This window comes from Leptonychotes weddellii, chromosome 5 (assembly GCF_054177405.1).
Source record: "Leptonychotes weddellii isolate Sample4059 chromosome 5, ASM5417740v2, whole genome shotgun sequence".
Classification (NCBI taxonomy): Eukaryota; Metazoa; Chordata; class Mammalia; order Carnivora; family Phocidae; genus Leptonychotes; species Leptonychotes weddellii.
The window spans coordinates 7,909,481-7,932,730 of NC_138373.1; the positions used below are offsets into that span (position 1 = coordinate 7,909,481).

Sequence of the window (23,250 nt, forward strand, 5' to 3'; positions counted from 1 at the left end):
AACAAGGTGGTATATGGAAAGACAGCATGTGCCTGGCACATAAGAGGGTTTTGTTGTTTGTTTTTTTTAAGATTTTATTTATTCATTTGAGAGAGAGCACAAACAGGGGAGAGGGAGAAGCAGACTCCCTGCTGAGCTGGGAGCCCAATTCGGGGCTCGATCCCAGGACCTGGAGATCATGACCTGAGCTGAAGGCAGAGGCTTAACCATCTGAGCCACCCAGGCGCCCCAACATAAGAGGTTTTCTACAAATATTAGTTATTAAAACATGCTTGGGGCGCCTGGCTGGCTCAGTCGGTTGAGTGTTTGACTCTTGGTTTTGGCTCAGGTCATGATCTCAGGGTTGTGAGACTGAGTCCCACGTCGGGCTCCCCGCTCAGTGCAGAGTCTGCTTGAGATTCTTTCTCTGCCCCTTCCCCTCCTCTAAAATAAGTAAACCTGAAAAAATAAAACATGCTCAGTGTTTGTACTTTCGAAACTTCTCATTCCTTTTGGCATGAGGTTGAGAAGGAGGAATATCCTAAAGTAATGAAACTAAATCTGAGAGATGGTTTCCAGCCATTGCCATGAGTGTTCTTTAGTGGCCCACCCTGGGGTGTGAGGGTGATTGTAGACTGTGCTGTGCCCTGGGCACCCCAGGCCCCCCACCTTGAAGCTGTCTGACCCTGTGACGACAGCAGTAGCAAAGCTCTGGGTCCCTGGGGGTGCTGGAGCGAGTTCCTGCACATCTGCAGGGAGGAGGCCTGTTGGTGGGCCTAGGGAGCCCACGGTGCCTGCAAGGGGCTGGAGGACAGGGCTGCCTCTGTGGGCTCTGGCTCTCCTGTTGCAACTCTCGCCCACTGCCCTGCTCCTAAGGAGAGGGGAGGAGGAGGTGGAGGAGGAGCTGGGAACAAGTTGTCTTTCTGCTCAGCTTTTGGCCAGCTCAGCTGCACTGTGGGTACCGACAGTCATGCTGGGGAAACATTGGAATTCAGAGCTGCATGTAGAGTGTCAACAGAGAAGGTTTCTGGGTCTGTGGGAAGAGCTGGGAAGCTGGCATATTTGTTGTGGGCGGGGCCCTCTGCTACATAGTTTTTGAATCCTTTTGCAAACTGTTGTGAGAGCTTGAGACTTGGGTAGGAGCGTTGTTGGCCTAATGTTAAGTGTTAAAGGGCTGGCTGGGGACATGGCCCTGCCATGGTGACAGTGATACACATGGGGAGGGCAGCATCTAAAAAGCAGTGAGGGGGGCGCCTGGGTGGCTCAGTCAGTTAAGCGTCTGCCTTCAGCTCAGGTCATGATCCCAGGGTCCTGGGATCGAGTCTTGCATTGGGCTCCCTGCTCAGCGGTGAGTCCGCTTCTCTCTGCTGCTGTCCCTAACTGTGTGCTTGTTCTCTCGCTGGCTCTGTCAAATAAATAAATATTTTTAAAAAATAAAAAACAGTGAGGCCCAATTGATGGGGTGTTGGGCTCCCTTTATGGATGCTGTTGGACCTTCTTCACAAAGATGAGATTCAGCTGCCAGCAGTGGTAGATCAGTTCTGTGACCCACCCTTTATATCCAGGAGGTGGCACAAGGGACTGATGGACGTGAGGACCTCCTCTGGCTCCTCATGCTGTGTGGGCACAGCTACAGCTGACCCTTAGACAACATGGGTTTGAACTGCGTGGGTCTGCATATATGTGGATTTTTTTTACAGTACAGCACTGTAAATGTATTTTCCTGATTTTCTTAATAACATTTTCTTCTATCTGGCTTACTTTTTTTCAAGCGTACTTTATTGTAGGAATGCACTATGCAATACATATTACATAGAAAATGTGTTAATGGACTGTTTATGTAATGGGTAAGGCTTCTGGTCAACAGTAGGCTATTAGTAGTTCCATTTTGGGCGAGTCAGGAGTTAGACATGAAGGGGCGCCGAGGTGGCTCAGTTGGTTAAGCATCCAACTTGATCTCAGCTCAGGTCTTGATCTCAGGATCATGAGTTCATGCCACGCTGGGCATGGAGCCTACTTTAAAATTAAAAAAAAAAAAAAAAAATTGGGCGCCTGGGTGGCTCAGTCGTTAAGCGTCTGCCTTCGGCTCAGGTCATAGTCCCAGGGTCCTGGAATCAAGCCCGGCATCGGGCTCCCTGCCCTGCGGGAAGCCTGCTTCTCCCTCTCCCACTCCCCTGCTTGTGTTCCTGCACTATCTCTCTCTGTCAAATAAATTAAAAAATCAAAATAAATAAATAAATAAATAATAAAAAATTAAAAAAATAAAAATTATACGTGGATTTTTGACCGCGCAGCGTGGGGAGTTGGTGCCCCTAACCTCTGCACTGTTCATAATCTCTCCTCAGTGCTCCTCCATTTTTAAAGTGTCCCTTGGTTCTCTGGGTGAATTTGTATGTCTCTAATCAGATGTCATGTGATTACAGGATCCAGTCAGTCCCAGGAGCAGCCATCCAGTAGCTCTGAGGAAGCGTCTGGAACAGAGGAGGAGGAGGAGCAGCCCAGCTTCATCATGGGGCGATGACAGTGTTTGCTCTGGTGGGCTGTCTGGAGCCTGGCCCGTTCTGTGACCAGGGCCTCAGGAAACCCTCCACACAACCCGAGGGAAAAGGAGGAGGCTCTGTTTCAACTCAGTTCCCCTCCCAGCGCCTTGCTGGAGAGAAGCAAGTGGGAACCCATCCTGACCGTTGATGACCCCGCCTGTGGGCAGGCCTCCATGCCTGTGGGACAGAGAGGACCAGGTCTTGGACACTTGGGGCACCGCTGAGCAAAGTTCATTCAGGTTCCCACTGATAGCGAACACGTATTACCTTCTGCTTCTGGTGCCTGTTCTTCTGTTTGGACAGTGATGAGTTTGGACTGGTTTCTGTGAAAGAAATGTTTATTTAGTAAAGAACAGAAACACTTTAGGTTTTGTTCAGACCTGTGTAATGTTGTTCTGAAGCTGTAGGGAAGGCTCGGAAGCAATGTGACAGGAGTGGGCCTGTTTCCAGGCTTGCTGAAGGAAATGGCCCTGGCTCTGGGGCCAGCCCGCACTGCATGGTGCAGGACCCCCACTTCCTCCCGCTCAGGGGCAGACTGTACCCTATGATACATGCTGTCGCCCAGCAGCCCCCAGCCCCCAAGTATGAATTGAGAAGCCCCGAGCATGTGCACAGGGAGATGTGGGGCTCAGCCAGGAAGCCGAGTCATAGGAAGGGCAACTTGGGGTGTGAAGAAAGCTTTCAGAAAAATAAGCAGAGAATCCCAGCTCTTCTGGACCAGAGCAGAGTGTGGGGAGTCCTGGCCCAACCCGAAGGGAGGGAGTGAATTGGCCAAAAGCCGCATTTTAGACCTGCAGTAGGGGATCTGAACCAGGTGCGAGGTGAGCTGGGGCGGTCTCTCTGGCCAGTGGGAGGGACAGAGATGGTTTGAATTGGAGCCTTTGCTCACTTTTGGGGCTATTTATCTCCAGTTCCAAGTTTCTAAGTGCATTTTGTGCCTTTTATGGAGTTTGATAGAATTAAGGAAATAGTGGTTTTGAGCGAAGGGAAACTAAGAAACATTTTACTTGTTTTTCATTTTTGCAGTATGGATTTTCCTGGCCCCCACCCTGAGCCAGGCGACATCTGTGATCACTTCTTTCCTTTAAACAATTCAAGCCACAGGAATTTTTCTTTCCCAGGAAACTGAAATGGAAAATTCAGCCCTAATAAATTAGCACACCCGTGACTGTACATTTTGGAACCTGTGTTTCTCTCGTCAGGGACTGGCTGGTTAGTTTTGTGTTTATTTTTTGTTCTACTATCTTTGTACTGTTGGTTTCCTAATCTCTCCACAAGATGTGTGTCACAACTCTTGCTTTGAATCTGCAGCCTGCATCTTGTGGGTGTTCTCTTGCCCTGGAGGCTTGTCAGCGGTGCTAGAACTTGGAGTCTGAAGATCTAGGTATTCCAGTTCTTTTTTTAAAGATTTTATTTGAGAGAAAGAACACAAATGGCAGAGGGAGAGGGACAAGCGGACTCCCCACTGAGCACAGATCCCAAAGTGGGGCCCGATCCCAGGACCCCTGAGATCATGACCTGAGCCAAAGTCAGACACTTGACCGACTGAGCCACCCAGGTGCCCCCTGGGTATCGAGTTCTGATGCTGCCTCTGGTGCATCTGGCCAAGAGCTTATTAATGACACCAAGCAGACATGTGTTGGAATGGGGGGGCGAATGCCAGAACAGATAACAGGATGCCAGGCTGGAGGTTTATGTTCTACACGTTTACTAGGTTTTCAGAAGAGGATATTTAGGTAGGAAATGTCTAGCAATTTCTGGCAATTTTTAAGGGGCTGTCGATACTTTAGGTTGAATGATGGTCTTCAGGGTATTGTTGTTTGAGAAAAGGGAACAGTTAGGTGTCATCATTGAGAAGGGAGTGGGAGATACAGAGAGACCCCCCTCCCCCCCAAAAAAAAGCCGTGATGGGGAGAAAATCATTCAGTAATGCCCTCATTAATTGGCTTGTGGGTGGGGAAAATCAGGACTTGATCCACAAAGGTGTGCATAACTTGGTTGTCTCAGGAAGCCTCAGGTTATAAGAATTCTGATTTACTTCATTCAGTTACTCGCTCCCCACATTTCTGTTGAGCACTTCATGAGACAGCCCTGTGCCAGCCAAAGTTACTTGTATTAGAATACTCTGTCCTTCGATTAGATGTCCCTTATAGGTTTACCCAACGAGATTTATAAACACAGAGAGGTCTGGAAACTTGCCCAGGTCACCCAGCAAGTAAGTGGTAGAGCTGGGATTTGAACCCCAGCAGTGTGACTCCCAGAATCCACCATCCCCTGCACCGTAGTGCTGTGCTGCTCCGGGGAGAAGCTGTGTGTGACCCAGACCCGCTGGGAGGGAGGCCCGGTGTAGCTCTCTCGGTGCCAGAGCCGTAGGCTGAAGGCTGCTCCTTCAATAAGCTCCTGGTACGTGTGCATGCGTGCACGTATAATAAGGTATATAATAGTTTTAAATATAGTTGTCCCTTATTGTTCACAAGTTCTATGTTCGTGAATCCACCTGTTCACTAACACTTCTAACCCCAAGATGAGTACTCGTGGTGCTTTTGTGGTCATTTGCAGACATGCACAGACTGGTGAAAAATTCAAGTTGCCTAATGCTGTGTTTCCAGCTGAGTTCAAACAAGGCAGTGCTCTGCCTTCCTGTCCAGCTCAAACGTGTCCATTTAATGGCAGTTTTTTTGCATTTTTTGCTTTTCCTTGATGATTTTGCCATTTTTTAAATGGCCCTGAAGCATAGTACTCGAAGTACTGTCTAGTGTCCTAAACAAAAGAAGGCCGGATGTGCCTTAGATAAGCTTTGTTCAGGCATGAGTTATAGTGCCCTTGGCTGCAACTTCGTCTTTAATGAATCAATACATATTAATGCAAGTGTTTTTATTTTTATTTTTTTTAATTTTTATTTCTTAAGGTTTTATTTTAAGTAATCTCTACACCCAACATGGGGCTTGAACTCATAACCCCTAGATCAAGGGTCATATGCTCAGGGCGCCTGGGTGGCTCAGACAGTCGGTTAAGCTTCTGACTCTGGATTTCAGCTGAGGTCATGATTTCAGGGTTGTGGGAATGAGCCGCTGGCGCAGAGCCTGCTTGAGATTCTCCCTCTCCCTCTGCCGCCCCTCCCAATAAAATAGAATAAACTTTAAAAAAAAAAAAAAGTCACATGCTTCCCCAACTGCACCAGCCAGGCGGTTGATGTGACAGGTGTGTGTGGGGGGAACAGAAACACCCCCGTTTCCCCAAGCAGCAGTGGTTCAGTATTCACTAATCAACACTCAGCGTCCACAGTGACTTTAGGGAACATAACTGCTATGAATAATGAGCACCAGGGCGTGTTCGGAGAGTGAGGGAACGTGCATGAGCAAGCCTGGCCTTCTGGAGAGCTGCGTTTCCTAAAGCAAGGATTGTGCCTCCCTGCTGTCTTCCCTGTACTTTATCTCACCTGGGGGATCAGGAGCTGAACTCCGCAGTCCCACTTTGAATGTAGGACCAGAGAAGTCACATGGGAGGGAACCAGCACTCCCCACCTATCCTTTCCTTCTTCCCTACTGTGTTCATCTCCCACCATCTAAAAGGTGCATTTCTAAAAGGTGTCCTTTCTTGGCCCTCCCCCACAGCGGGTAACCGTCTCCCAGAGCAGAGGGAAAGCAGAGGTTCAGGCCGAGTCCTCATGCCCCACCACCATCCCCCAGCCCGGCTTGCCCTCCAGGTACAGTGCCTGGTGCACGCCCCGCCCCCGCAACCACAAGCAGCTCCACGAGCAACAGCAGCAAATCCCCGGCTCCAGGCTCTCCTGCAGACCACCACCCCATTTATCTCCTCCCTTCTCAGCCCAGCTTCCAGAGAGTTCTCTGTTTGCTTCCACCTCTCCCAAGTTTTCATCCCCATCATGCCACTGAAAGCCTTCAGTGTTGCCACATCCAGCCCCCGGGGGCATCTAACATTTAGAAGCCAAAACCCCTAGCACCCCGACCGTACTGCCTCCTGCCTTTCTTTCCACCTTTCCCTGGCTTGCTTCTCTGCTCAAATCCTAAATGTTAGGGTGACCCAGTGCACTGCCTTTTATGGTCAACACTCAGGCCCCAGGAGATCTTAATCTGACCCGTGGCTTTAAATACCACCCTGACTGCTGTCTTCGGAGTCTGTGGCTTCATCTTCCCTTTGGAGCCTCCGACTCAGCCTGGGTCGGTGCCCCATTCCCCTCACTCCTGCTCTGCCCCTTCCTGTGCCGTCAAGCCTCAGCTTTCCACCCACCCTGTTCTGTTGCCTTGTCTTCCTAGCATCCATCCCTTGTTTACTGGTCAGCAGCCCCCTGCCACACCAGCAGCCCTCACATCCCGCACTCAACTCTGAGCGCCGCCAGAGCGCGAGGACCTGCCTGTCCTGTTCTTTGCTGTACCTCTAGTGCCAGTACAGGGCCTGGGACATCCCAGGTGCTCAGTGATGTCCCGTGAGGTGACTGAGCAAATCTCAGTGCCTGAAAGCGAGCAGGGAAGTTCATACCTGAAAAACGGCCTCTGTGGCAGGAAGAGCCTGAGCAGGTGCACACAGTTGTGTGTGCTGGAGACGCGGATGTGATGCCCCAGGCAACAGTAGAGCCCACTTCAGACATCCAGACTGCCTGGCCCAGCCTCCAGGCCGACTCCTCGCAGCTCAGGCATTTCAGACACACAACCCCCCCCCCCGCCCCGCCCCTGCGGCTTCTGCCGCAGGCGCCCCCTCCCATACCTTCAGAAACACTGGTTTGGAACCTGTCGAGGACTGTTACTACTTCAAGTTTCCTTTCTTTTTTTTCGACATGTATCTTTTGGAAAAAGCCAGTTATTCAGTTGAGTTAGATGAGTAACGTTTTGTTGACTTTCGGAAATAGGAATATAACTCAATCCGTCTCCAGGCTGCCTGGAAGGAGAGTGGGGAGAGCACCGTTTCCTTCGGCAGTGTTTCTGGAAACAGGTGCGCCTTCTCCTCCCCTGTGGAAGCTCATTTATGTCTACTGTTTGGCACATACTTGACTAAAGTGAGCTACAGTTACCATATTTTAATATATTTCTATAAAGAGAACATCGTGGGGCAGGTCCTGAGGCAGTTTTCAGTTTTCTTATTCCACAGAACATAGCAAATGTTTGTTGAACAGGACCAAAAGCTTAATCTGAAGGATTCCTAAGTGTACTTGGCTCAGCAGTGGGGATGATGGTGAGCGAGATGTAGGCCTTGGCTTGAAGGATCTCCAGATCTGATAAAGAGACACAGACAAGAGAAAGGTCAGTGCAGTGGCGCGTACCACAGGGTGGCATGTGACCCAGGCCTCCGGGATGCGGGCAGGACTGAACTGAGCTCCTAGGTAGCTCACAGCAGTTTTAAGAAAGCAAGCCGAGTAGAGATTAGTAGTAGATGCCCTGTCATGGCCTGAGTCACTAGGTTAAGGGGACTGGAGTTGATCTAAGGCCACAGGGAAAACTGAAGGGTTGGAGGGGGCTGGAGAGACAGGAATTTTTCCACTTCACAGTGTGGCGAGTAGATGGGAAGGGAACAGGTGGAAGGCTCTTGGAGGAATGCAGAGCAGAGGTGATGAGGGCCTGAATTAGTGTGAGACCAGCGGGGCCAGGGAGAAACGAGAGAGTTCCCAGGACTGGATGGGGATGGGAGGAATCAGGAATGACAGCAGATCTGTAATGTCACCAGCTGGGTGGCTGGTGGAACTTCTTGAGACAGGTGACCCAGGAGGTAGGGCAGGCAGGTGAGGAAAGAGGAGGTATTCAGCTGTAAGCGTGGTGGGGGTGGGGGGAGGGGGGGGGCTTGGGTCACGCCCTGCCAGGCTGGGGGTGATCTGGGCTGGAAGTGACCATTTGGAGTCAACAGGTTCCTCAAAACGGGAGTGGGTGGGACCTGTCGGGAGGGAAGTGGGGAAACACCCACATCTAGGGGACAGCAGAGGGGGAGCCTGCACAGGTTAAAAAAAGAGGTGAGAATGGGGCGCCTGGGTGGCTCAGTCGTTAAGCGTCTGCCTTCAGCCCGGGTCATGGTCCCAGGGTCCTGGGATCAAGCCCCGCATCGGGCTCCTTACTCAGCGGGAAGCCTGCTTCTCCCTCCCCCACTTGCCCTGCTTGTGTTCCCTCTCTTGCTGTGTCTCTCTCTGTCAAATAAATAAAAAAATCTTAAAAAAAAAAAAAAGAGGTGAGGGCACCAGAAGAAGGAGAGAGTTGTTTCTAGAAGGGAGGAAGGCACGGCTGCAATCTGTCCTGGAGTTCACGTCACAGTGGCAGTGGGCTGCAGAGGGCCGGGAAGGAAGTGGTAATGACAGCTCTCTTGAGAAGTGTGGCAAGAAGTGGGGGAAGGTGGTGGCAGGAGAGGTCAGAAGGGGTCAGGCTGAGTGGGAAGGGAGGGGGGCGGGGAGCTGGTATCAACACAGGCTAGGAAGCAAGGCGGTACAGGCTGAGAACTGGGTGAGAAAGGGTCAGGAAGTGGGAGGTGTGAACTTAAGATCTAAAGGGTAGTGACAAGGCCTAAACATGGGAGTCAATGGCCAAGGGGACAGAACTGTCAAGGGACTGGATACATTGTCCAGAGCAGCTGAGCGGCCAACCAGATGAGAAGACCCAGGGAAGAGGAAAGCAGGGGCCGCGGTCCTCATGGAATGAGGGTGTGCATTGATGGAGAAGACCAGAACGTGATCAGCTCCTGGGATGTGCCTCAGAGACTTGGTCTTTTTCAAGCTGAGACCCGAGGAGAAGGAGCAACTTGCCGTGGCCAAACTACTCGGGAAATCACAGCCCAGACTCTCCCCTGGGTGTGCCAGCTGCGTGGCTGGCACCCATGGGCCTTGCCCTGACCCTCCTCCTCTGGGTAGCGGTGCACCTGAGGGGCCTTCCAACTATTAGTATTCTAACTGTTCCTCTCCGTTCAGCATGGTGCTGGCACCTTCCTTAATCTTCTAGGGGCTGGGGAGAAAGCCATTTTCTGTGTTTGGTTAGGAAACTGGCTCGGAAAAGCACTGGTGGTGATGACTTAGGTTTTGCTTCTGTCTGGGCACGCTCGGTAGGTGTGCTAGGGGGTGGGAGCGCCATCACTGGTACCGGAAGCTTTCTCAAGGATGTGCAGTCAGACACCAAGGGTGAAAATTTAAGCAAGTGACTCTGTTGTGGAAAGAATGGTCATCTATGATGCAATGACTCTAGTTTACAAAGCGTTTCTTCTTCCTGTTTTCCAGATCATTTTACAAAGAGCTGTTGGTTTTTGAGGGTTCCGCCCCCTGAAATTCAAATGATCCCCTTTCCTATAGTCATCTGTAATGTGTGTGCATGTGTGTTGGGCGGAGGGTCAGTAATCGGACCCTGGGATTTTCCTAGGCTGTGGTCTGTTTTTAAGTGTCTTCCTGAATTTAAAAGGTGTCATTCCGGCTCTCAGCATTGGCCTCTAAAATACGTCTTGAGAGAGAAATGGATTTGGCCTGACATCCGTTCACTTCTCTTCTTACAGTTGTCAGAAAACTTGGACTGGTTGACATGAGTGGAATTTTTCTTTCATTTGGATAAATGTGTCACTGTTGGATAGTGTTGTGACAGATGGAAAAATCCTATGTAGGGCACGCAGGAAGGACTGTGAGGGGCCGTTTGGCACAGGGGCTTGATATGAACCCATCTCGCCTCTTGGTTAATTATTCGTATGCACTTCCTGAAAAGAATGTTCTGTTTGAATAGCTTAGTAGAACAGCTCAGCGGACGCCCATCAGGGGCCAAGCGAGCTGCACCCGGGTTAGAACCCCGTGTGTCTGGCTGGGCCTGGGGGCGGGTGGGGGGGGGGCGGTGGTCGGCTACAGTCCGGGCGACCACCTGACCAGTTCCTGCGCGCTGTGCGCAGTGCCACGGTCCACCCTGGCAAACGGGTGTGGCTGCCGGAACCCTTCCCAAACGGTGCCCCTTTCCCCACTCTAGCCACCTCACCCCGCCGGCCCTGTCGGCTGACAATGGGATACCTGTTCCCTCTCCCCGCAGGGCGTGCCCTCCTGGCCTCTCCCCACCCTTCCACACGGCCCATGGCCAAGCCTGGGCATCCTTTGGGGCTCACCCTGGGGACTCCGTGCTCTCTTCGGGTAGTCAGACCCACACACGGGTCGAGCAGGGCTCACCCTGCCCTGGACCTGTTGTCCAGACCCAGGGACCAGAGAAAGTGCAGCCGCATCGTTCGCCAGCGCTGCTGAGGGAGAAGGAAGGGGGTGGTGAGAGCGAGGGATGCCCAGGCTTCCGGCCCCCTTCGCCGCCGAGCCGACCCGTGTTCACTGTAGCCCACGGCGCGCCCGGGGAACGGGAGAGATGCGCACCTTTTGCCGGTTTCCGCTCCCCGGCTTCCGGCCCGGGTGGTCCTGACTAGTGGGTCCACGCCGCGGGGGTCCCCCAGGAGGGGCACGAGTCCCCCCCCTTTCCCTCCGCTCCCGGCCTGCCAAGTCACGTGGCCCGTGGCGCCCCCCCCATGGGCTAACCACGTGATGGCGGCGCGCCGTTGCCTCGGCAGCGGCTGCGGTAGCCCGCGGGGGCGGGGCAGCCGGCGGGGGCGGGGCTGGGGGGGGTACCCTGCAGGACGCACGGAAGGAGGGAGGGGGCCGTGCTCAGCGCCCCGGCCGGGCCACGGGGCCACAGGGCAACACGGCCACGCCGCCTGCCGCAAGCCCTAGCCGGAGCGGAGCCGGGCGGACAGGCAGAGCAGCTCGGTGAGTGCTCGCCGTGGGGGGTTGGCGGGGTGTGTGGGGGTACCCCGCCCTGCTGGGGGACCGACCGGAATTGCACCGGGAGACTCGACGGGGGGAGGGGATGGGCTTTCTCCTGGGCAGGCTTGGGATGGGGTGGCTTCGGGGTTGGAGGGCGGCCAGGTGGCCCCAACCCCATGAGATCCTCGGGCGGGGTGCGGCGCTGAGAAGGCTCGGAGGGAGGTCGGGGACGGGGGCCGAATGCGGGTCCTGCGGCTCCTGAGGCTTCCCTAGGGGAAGGGACAGAGATGCAGGTGGATGACTCTGGGAAAGCCCTATGGGGGCTGCGCGCCCCCCCCCCCCGCGGGTGTGAGAGAGACTGAGTCAGAAACAGACTCGCCATTGCTCATGCCCCAGATGTTTAAAGGAAATTAAAACAGGCAAACCCCAGACCCACCCCCTGGATCAGACAGGCCTGCCAAGGAGAATAGCTCATCTTTAGAGAGTCATCGTTATTCTACAAGAGCTTTTTTTCTCTGATTAACCCTTATATATTTAAAAAAAACAACAACAAAAATCGCCTGCAAAGTTTAGCCAGGAGAGTACCTTTTAGGGAGCCTCTGCCACCTGACAAATGTCTGGTTCCATCTTGCCCCACCCCACCCCCTGCCCCATCCGGGAGTGTGAGGACCAGACTCTGCCTCTCCCCCCGGGGTAGGGGGAGGAAGCCTGGCACAAGGTAGGACATTGGGGCTGGGATGGTTAGGATGGATATGAATCCGGTCCAGGCTGCTCCCTGAGCAGGAAGTGGCCTCTCTATCTCCAGGACCCACAGGCCTGCCTCAAGACCTGGCTCCAAGCAGATGCACACCCCGCCCTTCCTTTCACTCCCTGCCACCCTGAGGACATGTGCAGGGCTGAGGCTGCCTGGGCACTACCCAGAGGCCACTATCCGCCCTCACTGCCCACAAAGCCCTCCATCTCCACTTTCCAACTCGAGCCCAGCCCATGCCCATGGATGGCCCCTGGGCTTCCCCCTTCTTCAGCCCACACCTGCCTGTACCCCTTTGGAGGCCCCCAGGCCCTCCTGCCCCTCCCGGTCAGCCAGCCGTTTCAGTGGGCACCCAGACCAGACCGACCCCAAGCTGCTCCCCTTACTAGTTCCTTCAGAGTGCCTGCAGCCCTGCGCCTCCGGTCCTACTGCCTGGGCTGCCTCCGGTTCCACACACCCCCCGTATCCAGCCTTCCCCCCACATTTCCCTGACCCCTTCTGCAGCCAGCCTTCCTGCCATGTCCCCTTGCCTCTCAGAACCCTCCCATGCGGGCAGCATCTCGTCTTTGACGGAGGGCCCCTCTTTGCCAGTGCTGCCTTCACTACTTACGTTCTTGCTCCCCAGTAGGGACCTTCTCCCCAAGGCCGATGCAGCCTAGCCCCTCTTCTGCTCCCTTGGCCCTCACACCCCCTCCACTAAAGCAGCAGTTAGCTCTCTGGGTGAGAATCACCCCCTAATGCTGCTTCCCCACTGGGTAGAAGGAACTCACAGGATCCTCACCACTTCCATCTTTGATGCCTAAGTATCAAATGCAGCCTGACCTTAGAGCCCAGTAAGCATCCATTGGATGGAGTTTAGAGGATGGATACTCTGAGGGGGCAAAGGTTGTGCCTTTCACCCATCCACACGGCCATATGCTGTCCTCCTCATACCTGTCGGCTCACTTCTGTGACGCATGGAAGAAGAAAAGAGGAAAAGTGCATTTTCAAATGATGCCATTCTCAATTATTTGGAGCTAACTGATGGATTAGTTAGCGGTGTTTCTCTGGATTCTCCCCGCGGGAAGGGACGTTCCGGTGATGGAAGTGCTCGAAAGCAGCGCCGCTGGCTGCAGACGTGGGCGAGGGGCAGAGTGACCATGGCTCTCACATCGACGTTCCTAGAAATGACCTAGTAATTGGTATCCCCTGGCAGAAATAGAAGTGCACAGAACTGTTCCCCAGGGTCCTGTTGGCCAGTAAAAGCTACACTTCTGCAGCCTGGCAGAGAACAGGGAGGAAAGCACCCCAAAAGAGAGAGCTCCTCCCCACATCCAGGACCTTCCCATAGAACCCTTTTAGAGATTGACGTGGATAGATCCAATTTGGCACGTTCCCACAGCCACTGACCCTGGTAAACAGCCCCCACCCCCACCCCCCAGCCGTGCTCCCTGGGACCTAGGAACACTGATCTGTTCTTAATAGCCTTAAGTAGGCTTTTGGTGGGGCCTATGCGGGCCTGAACGTACAAGTTAATATCTGATGCCAAGGGAGCTGTGAGGTGTCTGTGCCCTTGAAGTCTGCCCTACAGATTAATTAGAGCCGAGCCCGGCGTGCTGCTGCATGGGCCGGCCCCTTGGGCTGCACGAGACCGCCAATCCCCTATTTGGATTAGTGGAGATTTGGGTTTAAATTCACAAATCTTGACAGGTTGGCCCTTCTGATCTTCATGCCGTGTTATTGTCAAACCAGATACCTACCTGGGAGGACTGCAGACACCTCTGGCCTCCATTGCTCTGTGGAAGGTGCTCGTGTCGGTGGATTCAGTTCTTCCTTTTGCTCACGGTTTCCATCAGAGCCTGGATGTGGCTTTCCTTTAGTTCCAGAAACCAAGTATTTCTGGAGGTGAACTGCGCCGATTAAAATTCAAGTTGGATTTGAGAAATGAGCCCCAGCTTGGAAATGTGTTTTTCGTGGTTGGCGCCTGGGCATTGAAAAGCGGTTTTGAGTCTTCAGTTCCGTTATTTTGTTTCCAAGCCCTGTAAGGGTAAGGGTAAGGATGTCCCCACTGGAAGATGCACAGGGTCAGAAAGTTCAGATGTCATGTTCAGGATCACACTCTGGGAGCAAACCCAGGCTTAGTGACTAGGTCCTAGGATCTTTATACATGCTGTAGCTCCCTACTCCTTGAAGATGGGAACAAATTGGAGGATTTCTTAGGGCTTGTGGCTAACCTTAGAGTTCCATTCACCCACAAGCCACAGGTGCTTGGAGCCTTTTTGATGTAGGGATGGAAGGCTGGATCATTAGCTTTGTGGAGGCACAATGGATGCTAGAGGGGGCGGGGGTGGGGGGGTTCCTGGAAATGCACTCCTGACCCTCCTCCCCAACAGAGGGTCCCCACAATCCTGTGTAGGGATCAGGGACCCACACTCAGCACAACACCTGGTGTACAACAGGTCCCAGAGAAGGTTAACTTGCCCGGCTTCTGGCTTTTCCAGGTCTCGGGAACCCTCTGGGATGCCTAAGAGTGTCTCTCTCCTGCCCCCAGCCTGGCTCCCACCATGAGTGCTGAGCTCAACGTGCCTGTGGACCCCTCCACTCCTGCCTGCTCTGAACCGGGCCACAAGGGCATGGATTACCGAGACTGGGTCCGCCGCAGCTACCTGGAGCTGGTCACCTCCAACCACCACTCCGTGCAGGCCCTGTCCTGGAGGAAACTCTACCTGAGCAGAGCCAAGCTGAAGGCCTCCAGCCGGACCTCTGCCCTCCTCTCGGGCTTCGCCATGGTGAGTGCAGACACATGGCGGGGCCCTTGGCCTGCAAAAGCAGGCTTCTGCTGTCGAGATCCTGTGACGCTTCAGGGAGCAAAGCGCTCCCTCTGGGCCCTACTGGCGGTCAGGACAGACCCTTAGGAAGTCTCCCCATGTCTCAGCTCCTCTGAGGGGCCTGCTCCGTCAACTGGAGGGGTTGTCTGGGGGATGCAGAGGCCACAGAAAGCCCCCTTCTTTTTTTTTTTTAAGATTTTATTTATTTATTTATTTATTTGAGAGAGAGAGAATGAGCAGGGGGGAGAGGCAGAGGGAGAAGCAGACTCCCCGCTGAGCAAGGAGCCCGATGTGGGACTCGATCCCAGGACCCTGGGACCATGACCCGAGCTGAGGGTAGACACCTAACGACTGAGCCACCCAGGTGTCCCAAAAAGCCCCCTTCTGACATTCCCACAAAGCAGTTACCTGGCAGGGAAGTCAAGAGCAATTGAAACAGCTTCAGTGTACAGGGGGGAGAGTACCATGTCTGCCTCATCTCGAGTACCACCCAAGAGTGGAAATCTGAAGGATTTGAGCGGGACTGGGATTGATGGGGGTTTGCTCAGGTTAACCCAGCTTGGGACGCAGATTGCCCCCCCCCCAGATGTGGCCTCTTGGTGACGGAGCAGAGCCTCTAGCCTGACTCCTGGCTGCCAGGCAGGCTGCCGCTTTCCTGAGTCCTTCCCCAGGACAAGAGTTGGTCTTGGGCAGAACCACGTGCCCTGAGAAGGGCCGTGTCACCTGTTGACTCCAAGGCCCCTGACCCACATCCCTTCAGGGAATTGCCCCAGAGGGTGAAGATGCCAGGATTCAGAGTGACCACCCCTCTTTCTCTGTTGTATGCTCAGAGGTCCTCTTGAGTGGAAATAATTTTTTTCTTTTTTTTTTAAGATTTTATTTATTTATTTGAGAGAGAGACAGCACAAGCAGAGGGAGAGGGAGAAGCAGGCTCCCCACTGAGCAGGGAGCCCAACGTAGGGCTCAATCCCAGGACCCCAGGATCATGACCTGAGCCTAAGGCAGATGCCCAACCGACTGAGCCACCCAGGCGCCCCAATTTTTTCCTTTAATGTAAAAAACAATTGTTATTTTTCCAAAGCCCAGAGCCTCCGTTGTCCGGTCGGCAGGACAGAAAATAAGCTGTCAGAGTGAGCCACTATGGCCAGTCCTGTGGCAGGGGCTTGCTCATTGGTACAGTCCACCCTTGGAAAACCGAGAGCCTGCGTAGTCTGGGTGTGACAGAGGTCACCAAGCTTACAGGCAGTAAGTTTGGGTTTGGATCTGTAGTTTAAAGCAAAGGCTTTAGTTCAGTGTCGCGTGGTATTGATTTACTTATTTTTAACATTAACTTCAAAAGGGTACAGTCATATGGGGCACAACTTGGGCTTATAGTGATTTTCTTCTTGTGGTTTCCGTCACACACAAAAGACAGAATGCTTTCTCAAGCTTAATTTGAAGGGTATGTGTGAGAAGTATAAACATCACTATGAAAATGAGAGCTTGTTTTCTCTCCACCACGGAATTATAGGATTGCATTAGGTTTGTCTGGCCTGCTCTTATTATTTTTGTGACTCTGGAAAAACCGTGAGGAGTATTGCGTGACCTGGTGCAGTATGCCTCCTTTGTGTGGGGGGCCCGGGTCCCAGAATTCAGTTCCTGTCTGCAGTGTCTGTTTAGACCCTGGCCTTCCAAACACTAGGATCTGCAGACTTAGAGAAGCTTCACTCTTTCCGCAGCCCACAAAAGGGCTCACCCACATTGAAGCCTCCAAAGCTACTCATTTAAAATTGGAAAACCGGCCCTGTTCATCAGGTTATAAAACAAAGCGTGGTTTCTGGAGGACTAGTGTGCGATCGAGTGGCAGCCTGCAGGGGCATGAAGTGGTCTTAGATGAAAATAGTGACCACAGAGAGACAGGCATGGGAGGGCCCGGATGTGCCCCACAGGGTGCCGTCCATCCCTAGCTTGGCGATGGCGGTCACCCTTGCCAGTAAGAATTCCTTTCTTCAGCATTTACGCAGTGTCTCCTCTACCTGCACGTGCTCCCTTACGCAGTCTGGGATACATTTCAGCAGCCGTACAGTGCCCTCGCCTTGCCTTCTAGAAGGTTCCTGTCAGGGAGGCTGCCACAGCCTAATGCGCACCAGAGATTCCGCCGTAAGGGGGGGGGGGCGGGGGGGGGGACTGTAAAGCAGTAGAAAGAGCGTGGCGCAGAGAGCAGGGGTAGGGAGAGCAGCAGCGTGCCCACTTGACCAGCGTAACATGCTGCTGGTGGACCAGGTCATGATTCATCAGACGGTGGCTCAGCGCGGGAGGAGGCAGATGCACGCAGACACCGTGGCCGACTGAGGGGCAGGGATAAGCGCAAATGAAGACAGACAGTTTGCTAGGTGGAGTCTCTCCCTTCATGTTATGTATCCCCTAATTAGAATTGCAAAGCTGTTCTTTTGTCCAACAAGCACTTAGGCCCAGCCTGGAGCCTGTTTCTTTATGTTTATCCTTCTGCAAACACACAGAACCAGTGATCCGAGGCCCCCTCATAAAACCTTTGCATAAACACATTGAAAAATGGCCTTTTGGCCCTTTCTCTCCTGGAGGCTGAACAAAACTTTCTTACTGTAGGCCTTTTACTTATCTTTGTTTCTCACCTCAGCGCCCTCTGTGGTTTACAACCTCCTTTTGTTGAACCATGTCCTTTGTGGTAACAAGAGCCTGCCCAGGCCACGGGAGCACTGAGAAAAGACCATCCTTCAACTCGTATGGTATGGCAACTGTATGAAGCAGTGATCACTGCCGAGTTTCTGTTCAGCTGTGGTCCACCAGGACTGCCGTATCTTCTTTTCACCTACCGAATGTTCCATCTCTGCTGAGAGGATGAGTCTCTCACTCTAGGAGGCGGAAGTTGCTACAAGTTGTGAAATCTTTCTTGTAAAATTTTAAAAACGGGATGGCTTAGATCTAGGAAGCAAACACAGTGGGTAGAAAAGCCTTCCTCTGGCTTCTTTCTGCTTTCCCTCCCCTTTCCTTGACTGGTCTGGTTTCTTACCTCTGGGTACCTGGGAGAAGGTGGTGAGCCCCGGAGTCCTTGCCGGGCCTGGACTAAACCGTCCCCTGGGGGAAGGGATGGGAGCCGGGCCACAGGAGGGAGCCATTCGAGCCATTCTGCGTGGACTGGGTTCCGCCCTGGGGAAAGTAAGGCAGGAGAACGTTTCCTAGTCTGTAGTTTGAATGCTACCTTTAGGCCTTGTGCTGATCAGGTCCTGCCTTGCTGGCTATAGACCTTCGCTACCACAGAGATAGGCTGGGGCTTCTGGTTCCCACTGTGGATCCATCCATTGATCTATCGATATTTATTTATTTATTTATTTTAAGATTTTATTTATTTATTTGACAGAGAGAGACACAGTGAGAGAGGGAACACAAGCAGGGGGAGTGGGAGAGGGAGAAGCAGGCTCCCCGCCGAGCAGGGAGCCCAATGTGGGGCTCGATCCCAGAACCCTGGTATCATGACCCGAGCCGAAGGCAGACGCTTAATGACTGAGCCACCCAGGCACCCCTTATTTATTTATTTTTGAAGATTTATTTATTTATTTGTGAGAGAACACACGCGCTCACATGCGTTGGGGGGAAGAGCGGAGGGAGAGGGAGAATCTCAAGCAGACTCCCCTGAGTGTGGAGCCTGGATGCGCGGCTCGATCTCGGGACCCTGAGATCACCACCTGAGCCGAAACCAAGAGTCGGATGCTTAACCGACTGTGCCACCCAGGCGCCCCTTTTTCTTTTATTTAAAACTAGTTTGGGGGGCGCCTGGCTGGTTCAGTCAGTAGAGCATGTGACTCTTGATCTCGGGGGCGTGAGTTAAAAAATTTTTTCAGTTAAAAAATAATAAAAACGGTGGCGCCTGGGTGGCTCAGTCGTTAAGCATCTGCCTTCAGCTCAGGTCATGATCCCAGGGTCCTGGGATCGAGCCCCGCATCGGGCTCCCTGCTCCTCGGAAGGCCTGCTTCTCCCTCTGCCTGCTGCTCCCCCTGCTTGTGCTCTCTCTCTCTCTGTGTCAAATAAAAAAATAAAATCTAAAAAATAAATAAATTAATAATAATAAAAACAGTTTTTGTCAAGGTTAGTACATGCTCGCAGCTTACAAAGGAAGGAGCGCCTGGAGGCTGGTAAGCAGCCCTGGCCTCCGCCCAGCGGCAGCGCCTGCAGGCCCCTCCTCTCTGAGTAACTTTCTCCAGACTACTGTTTCTAGATTTATCCATTTCAGGCCTTACCTATTGGCCTTGTCTCCGTGTGACTGTGGGTGATGACTCAGCTCCCTGTGCAGCCCAGCCCCCCCTCCAGCCCCCCCTCACCTCTGCCCTCATTCCTGTCACTGTTCCATGCGGGCTTCTCCCTGGGGCGTCTCGTCTGGACTCCTCTGCCAGATGCACCCTGCGGTCCGCGTGAGGCTGTCCAGGTGGGCGGCTCTGAGTCTGGGGGCCGCCAGGAGCCCCCGGTTACTACTTTTCTCGTTACCCTTTGAAAGGTTAGTTTTTAATTTTTTTTAAGTATTTTGTAGATTTTGTTTATTTATTTGACAGCAAGAGAGCACAAGCAGGGGGAACAGCAGGAGAGGGAGAAGCAGGCCCCCCGCTGAGCAGGGAGCCCGATGTGGGGTTCGATCCCAGGACCCCGGGATCATGACCTGAGCCGAAGGCAGCTGCTTAACGAACTGAGCCACCCAGGCGCCCCATTTTTTTATTTTTTTGAAAAACAGCAGTTGTTTGGTGGCTAAGCCAAGCCCACAGGTTCCCGGGAAGTGTGGCCTCTGCCCTGGCTCAAAGCCTGGCACCCCAGGAACCCCCTGTGTTGGCACCGGGAAGGCCCCCCGGGTGGGTGTGGGGATGAGGCCCTCCATTCCCCTCCCTGTGCTTTAATCCTTCGAGATCCTTCCTCAGTGAGATGTTCCTTAGCTGCTCAGAAAACAGGGAGTGCTGAAGTGTGGGAACGGCGAGGCGGGCGCCCCCTGCCCTTCGCGGGCCCAGGACGGGGGGCGCCCCGACCCAGCCCCGCCCGCTCTGCCCCACAGGTGGCCATGGTGGAGGTGCAGCTGGAGACGCAGTACCAGTACCCCCGGCCGCTGCTCATCGCCTTCAGCGCCTGCACCACGGTGCTGGTGGCCGTGCACCTCTTCGCCCTGCTCATCAGCACGTGCATCCTGCCCAACGTGGAGGCCGTGAGCAACATCCACAACCTCAACTCCATCAGCGAGTCGCCGCACGAGCGCATGCACCCCTACATCGAGCTGGCCTGGGGCTTCTCCACCGTGCTGGGCATCCTGCTCTTCCTGGCCGAGGTGGTGCTGCTTTGCTGGATCAAGTTCCTGCCCGTGGATGCGCGCCACCAGCCCGGACCCCCGCCCGGCCCCGGCGGTCACACAGGCTGGCAGGCCGCCCTCGTGTCCACCATCATCATGGTGCCCGTGGGCCTCATCTTTGTGGTCTTCACCATCCACTTCTACCGCTCCCTGGTGCGCCACAAAACCGAGCGGCACAACCGCGAGATCGAGGAGCTGCACAAGCTCAAGGTGCAGCTGGACGGGCACGAGCGCAGCCTGCAGGTGGTGTGAGGGCGCGGCGCCCCGGGGGCGCAGCACGGAGGTGGGCTGCCGACCAGGCCGCCCTGACACTGCCGTGTGGTTCGAGACCAAAGTCTTACCCCCCGTCTTCACGCTGGAAAACCTGGCTGGGTGGTCCTCCCGCAGAAATTGGAAATCTGTAGTAAACAGAGAGACTCTGTGGCTCAAAGAGCTCAGACCAAAAAAAAAGCCTGAGTCCTGGGGCCTGGGGATTTCCTGCGGCAGGAGAGGGGGCTCCGAGCAGCCCCCAGGCGTCCCGGGCAATCTCAGCGACGGGGAGCCGGCGGCCGGCGGGGGAGGGCTGAGGGTTTCAGAGGAGGGATGGCCCCATGACACCTGAAGTGGGTCTCAACGTGCCACCCTCTGTGACTAGATGGGGTGCAGGCCCACAGCTTGGCCTGGTGCTTCCCTCCCCTGCCCTGGGGGGATTAGGTGGCCAGGCTGACCGGGGAGAGGCAGGAGCCGGGGTCCCAGGTCTGCTCAGCAGGCGTGGTGGGTGCTCAGCCAGGCATCGGACTGGTCTGGCCCTGGGGAAGACTTCCAAGGATGGAGGCCTGGCAGGGCTAGGGAGGCACGTCTGTGGGCATCCCGTGTGGGATGGAGGGGGCGAGGGTGTACTCTGGGGCACCCTGGGCTCAAGTTCTCTATTTCTAGCCAGCCTGGAGCCCTGGTCACGTTGACGCAGCAAAGCCACCAGTTTGGGGAAAGGGCCTACAGTCCAGAGGCCTCAATCTTTGGGCTACAGAATGGCCTCTGAGCCCACATTGGCTGCCCCTCCAGGCTATGGCTGCCAAAGGTACTTGCCCAGAAAGCAGAGCGTGCCTCTTGTCTCCCTGCTGCCTGTGACCCCAGGAGGCGGGAGGGCGCGGCCTGGGGACTTTCTGTCCAGACAAGGCCCGTTGGCCTGACCTGGCCAAATGCAAGTCCTGTGGAGTAGCAGCTGCAGGGAGGGCGAGACCCCCAATCCCCTCAGCCACACGCAGGGGCCCAGCTCACACATTTCCACAGCCACGCACATACATCCTACGGCTCAGCTTAGGGGCAAGCATGCCGCATCCCGAGCTGCTTTTAAAACCCATGTTTACCACATCGGCCAGCGGCAGCCTAGAGAGGGAGCCTTTCTCGTTTCTGTCCTCGGACGTCATGCTCTGATGGCATCTTTGTGGCCAGCTTACTCTCTGTCTGGGGTCTGGGGTGCCTGTGCCAAGAAATCCTGGCTGGCCTAGCGGTGGCTGCTGGGCATGGGACGCACTGTTGAGGACAGAAACCTTAACACGTAACCAAGATGCTGCGGGGCTGTCTGGGAGGCGCACCAGGAGTCGCCGTTTTAAGTCGGGACATTATGGGAGCCTGGACATCGGGTTCCGTGGAGCCAGACCAGGGCCTTCCATCGGGCGCGGTCCTGGCATTCTGCAGAGCTGTCATTGCTTGCTTGCTCTCTAGTGTGTGTCGCTTCTCTCCTGGAGCTTTGTCGAGAAGGCTTGTCTGGCTTCGTATGTATTTGCTTTGTGTCAGCATCACTGAAAGACGGCCACTCCGTGTCCTGGCGGGAGCGGGACGGGCTGGCTCTTCCCCACAGCTGGGAGCGGACAGCAGGCCCTTCCTCGAGCCTGAGGCTTCGGAGAGGGCTGTGCTGGCCTCACTTCCCCGGGCCATCTGGTGCCCTGCCCCAAGTGCGCCAGACGTGCCGAGCCCCCCGGACTGGAAAGCACCCCCCAGTGCTGGTGGGGGGCCAGTTGTTAATGTCCGCTCCGCCTCGGACTGGCCGCTGGGTGACTCGTGACAGTGCCACGTGGGTAGCAAAGACACCACATCCCGTGTTCTTAAGGCCGATTGAAGAATTCTTGGTCTCTTTCATCTGGAGTCTTCTCCCAGCTCCCAGAGGCATGGGACAAGCGGAATTTCTGTGGAACAGAGAGGACCATGGGTCTGGGGATGGGTGGCCAGGTGGGGAGTCTCAGGGCAGCCCCAGGGCTTTGGGGGAGAAGGAGGAGTGGCTGCTATTTGGAGCTGCAGACACAACTCAGCGGGGCAGGTGGGGGAGGGGGAGGACAGCTGCCGAGCTGGAAAGGCGGTTTCTGGAGGTTTAACCTGGCTGTGAAGTGTTCCAGGCGCCGCGGCCGCTCTGGGTGAGCCCCCGTGCCCGCTGCCCAGAGCCAGCGAGGGCTCGCCCTAGTTTCCTCTAAGCGGGGCCTTACCGGTGCTCACGACCCGAGTGTCCGCAGATACGCCGAGGCGCTTTCCAAAGTGGAGCACGGTCTCCATTTAGTACCTGGCCAGAAGTTGCAAAACTCAAGTGATTCTATTTTAGAAACTGCGAGGGCAGAGTGTATTCTGGTGTCTTCTAGGAAAGTCTGGTGAGGCGTGAGTCTGAGTGCACCAGGGCTGTCGCGCGCTGATTAACTCGTGCATGACACCGGAGATCACAGATGGTGAACGCAACCCCTGTCCTGTGTGTGGGTTTTTCACACAGTTGCCTGGGATTGAACTGAATAAACAAGTAAATCCATGACGTGCCCTCTCTGCTCTTGGCGGAGCACGGTGGCCGGAGGTGACGGGCGGGAGCCCCTGGCGCTTCCCCGGTGTTTGCTGCCTCCCGGAGGGCAGACCACTTCTCCTGAAGTCCCTCCTGCCTCTTCTGAATTGCTGGTCACGGGCCTCGTGTCTTAACAGGCTTCCCAGGCGAGGGGGTGACTCTTCTGGAATGGGCAGGCAGGGTGCTCGGACCCAGATGTGCTGGGAGGCTCCCTCCAGGTGTGGCCCCAAGAGAACTGGGCGTCCCTGCCTGCTGCCTCCCTTCCCTTCCCCAGCGGGACTCCCCCTTTCCAGAAACACAGCAAAGGACAGCCCCGCGGGGGGCTGAGCGCCAACAGAGC

The 23,250-nt window shown here is 54.7% G+C and overlaps 1 protein-coding gene and 1 long non-coding RNA gene across 12 annotated transcripts in view; one reads left to right on the plus strand and one right to left on the minus strand.

The window, feature by feature from the left end:
• Positions 1-22,886, plus strand: part of ORAI2 (ORAI calcium release-activated calcium modulator 2) — a 39,281-nt gene extending 16,395 nt beyond the window's left edge. For 4 of the 10 annotated variants that reach the window (XM_081819463.1, XM_081819462.1, XM_081819458.1 and 1 more), the window contains 4 exons: positions 2,403-3,731; positions 3,831-3,903; positions 14,449-14,736; positions 19,826-22,886. In XM_081819463.1, the coding sequence (XP_081675589.1) occupies positions 14,512-14,736; positions 19,826-20,365 (765 nt within the window). In that variant the 5' untranslated portion in view covers positions 2,403-3,731; positions 3,831-3,903; positions 14,449-14,511 and the 3' untranslated portion in view covers positions 20,366-22,886. Of the gene's footprint in view, positions 1-2,402; positions 3,732-3,830; positions 3,904-11,061; positions 11,221-12,532; positions 13,995-14,448; positions 14,737-17,410; positions 17,520-19,825 lie in introns of those variants that run through there. The other 6 variants (XM_081819460.1, XM_081819459.1, XM_031028799.2 and 3 more) reach the window with 6 other exon arrangements.
• On the minus strand, positions 7,351-10,991 carry LOC115941154 (uncharacterized). 2 transcript variants are annotated; one of them, XR_004075918.2, is made up of 3 exons: positions 10,834-10,991; positions 10,581-10,706; positions 7,351-7,749 (listed from the first exon to the last, which is right to left on the minus strand). It is a non-coding gene; the product is annotated as an uncharacterized LOC115941154 (long non-coding RNA). The 2 variants fall into 2 exon arrangements; XR_004075917.2 differs by having other exon boundaries at positions 10,581-10,709.
• Positions 22,887-23,250: the final 364 nt, after the last annotated feature.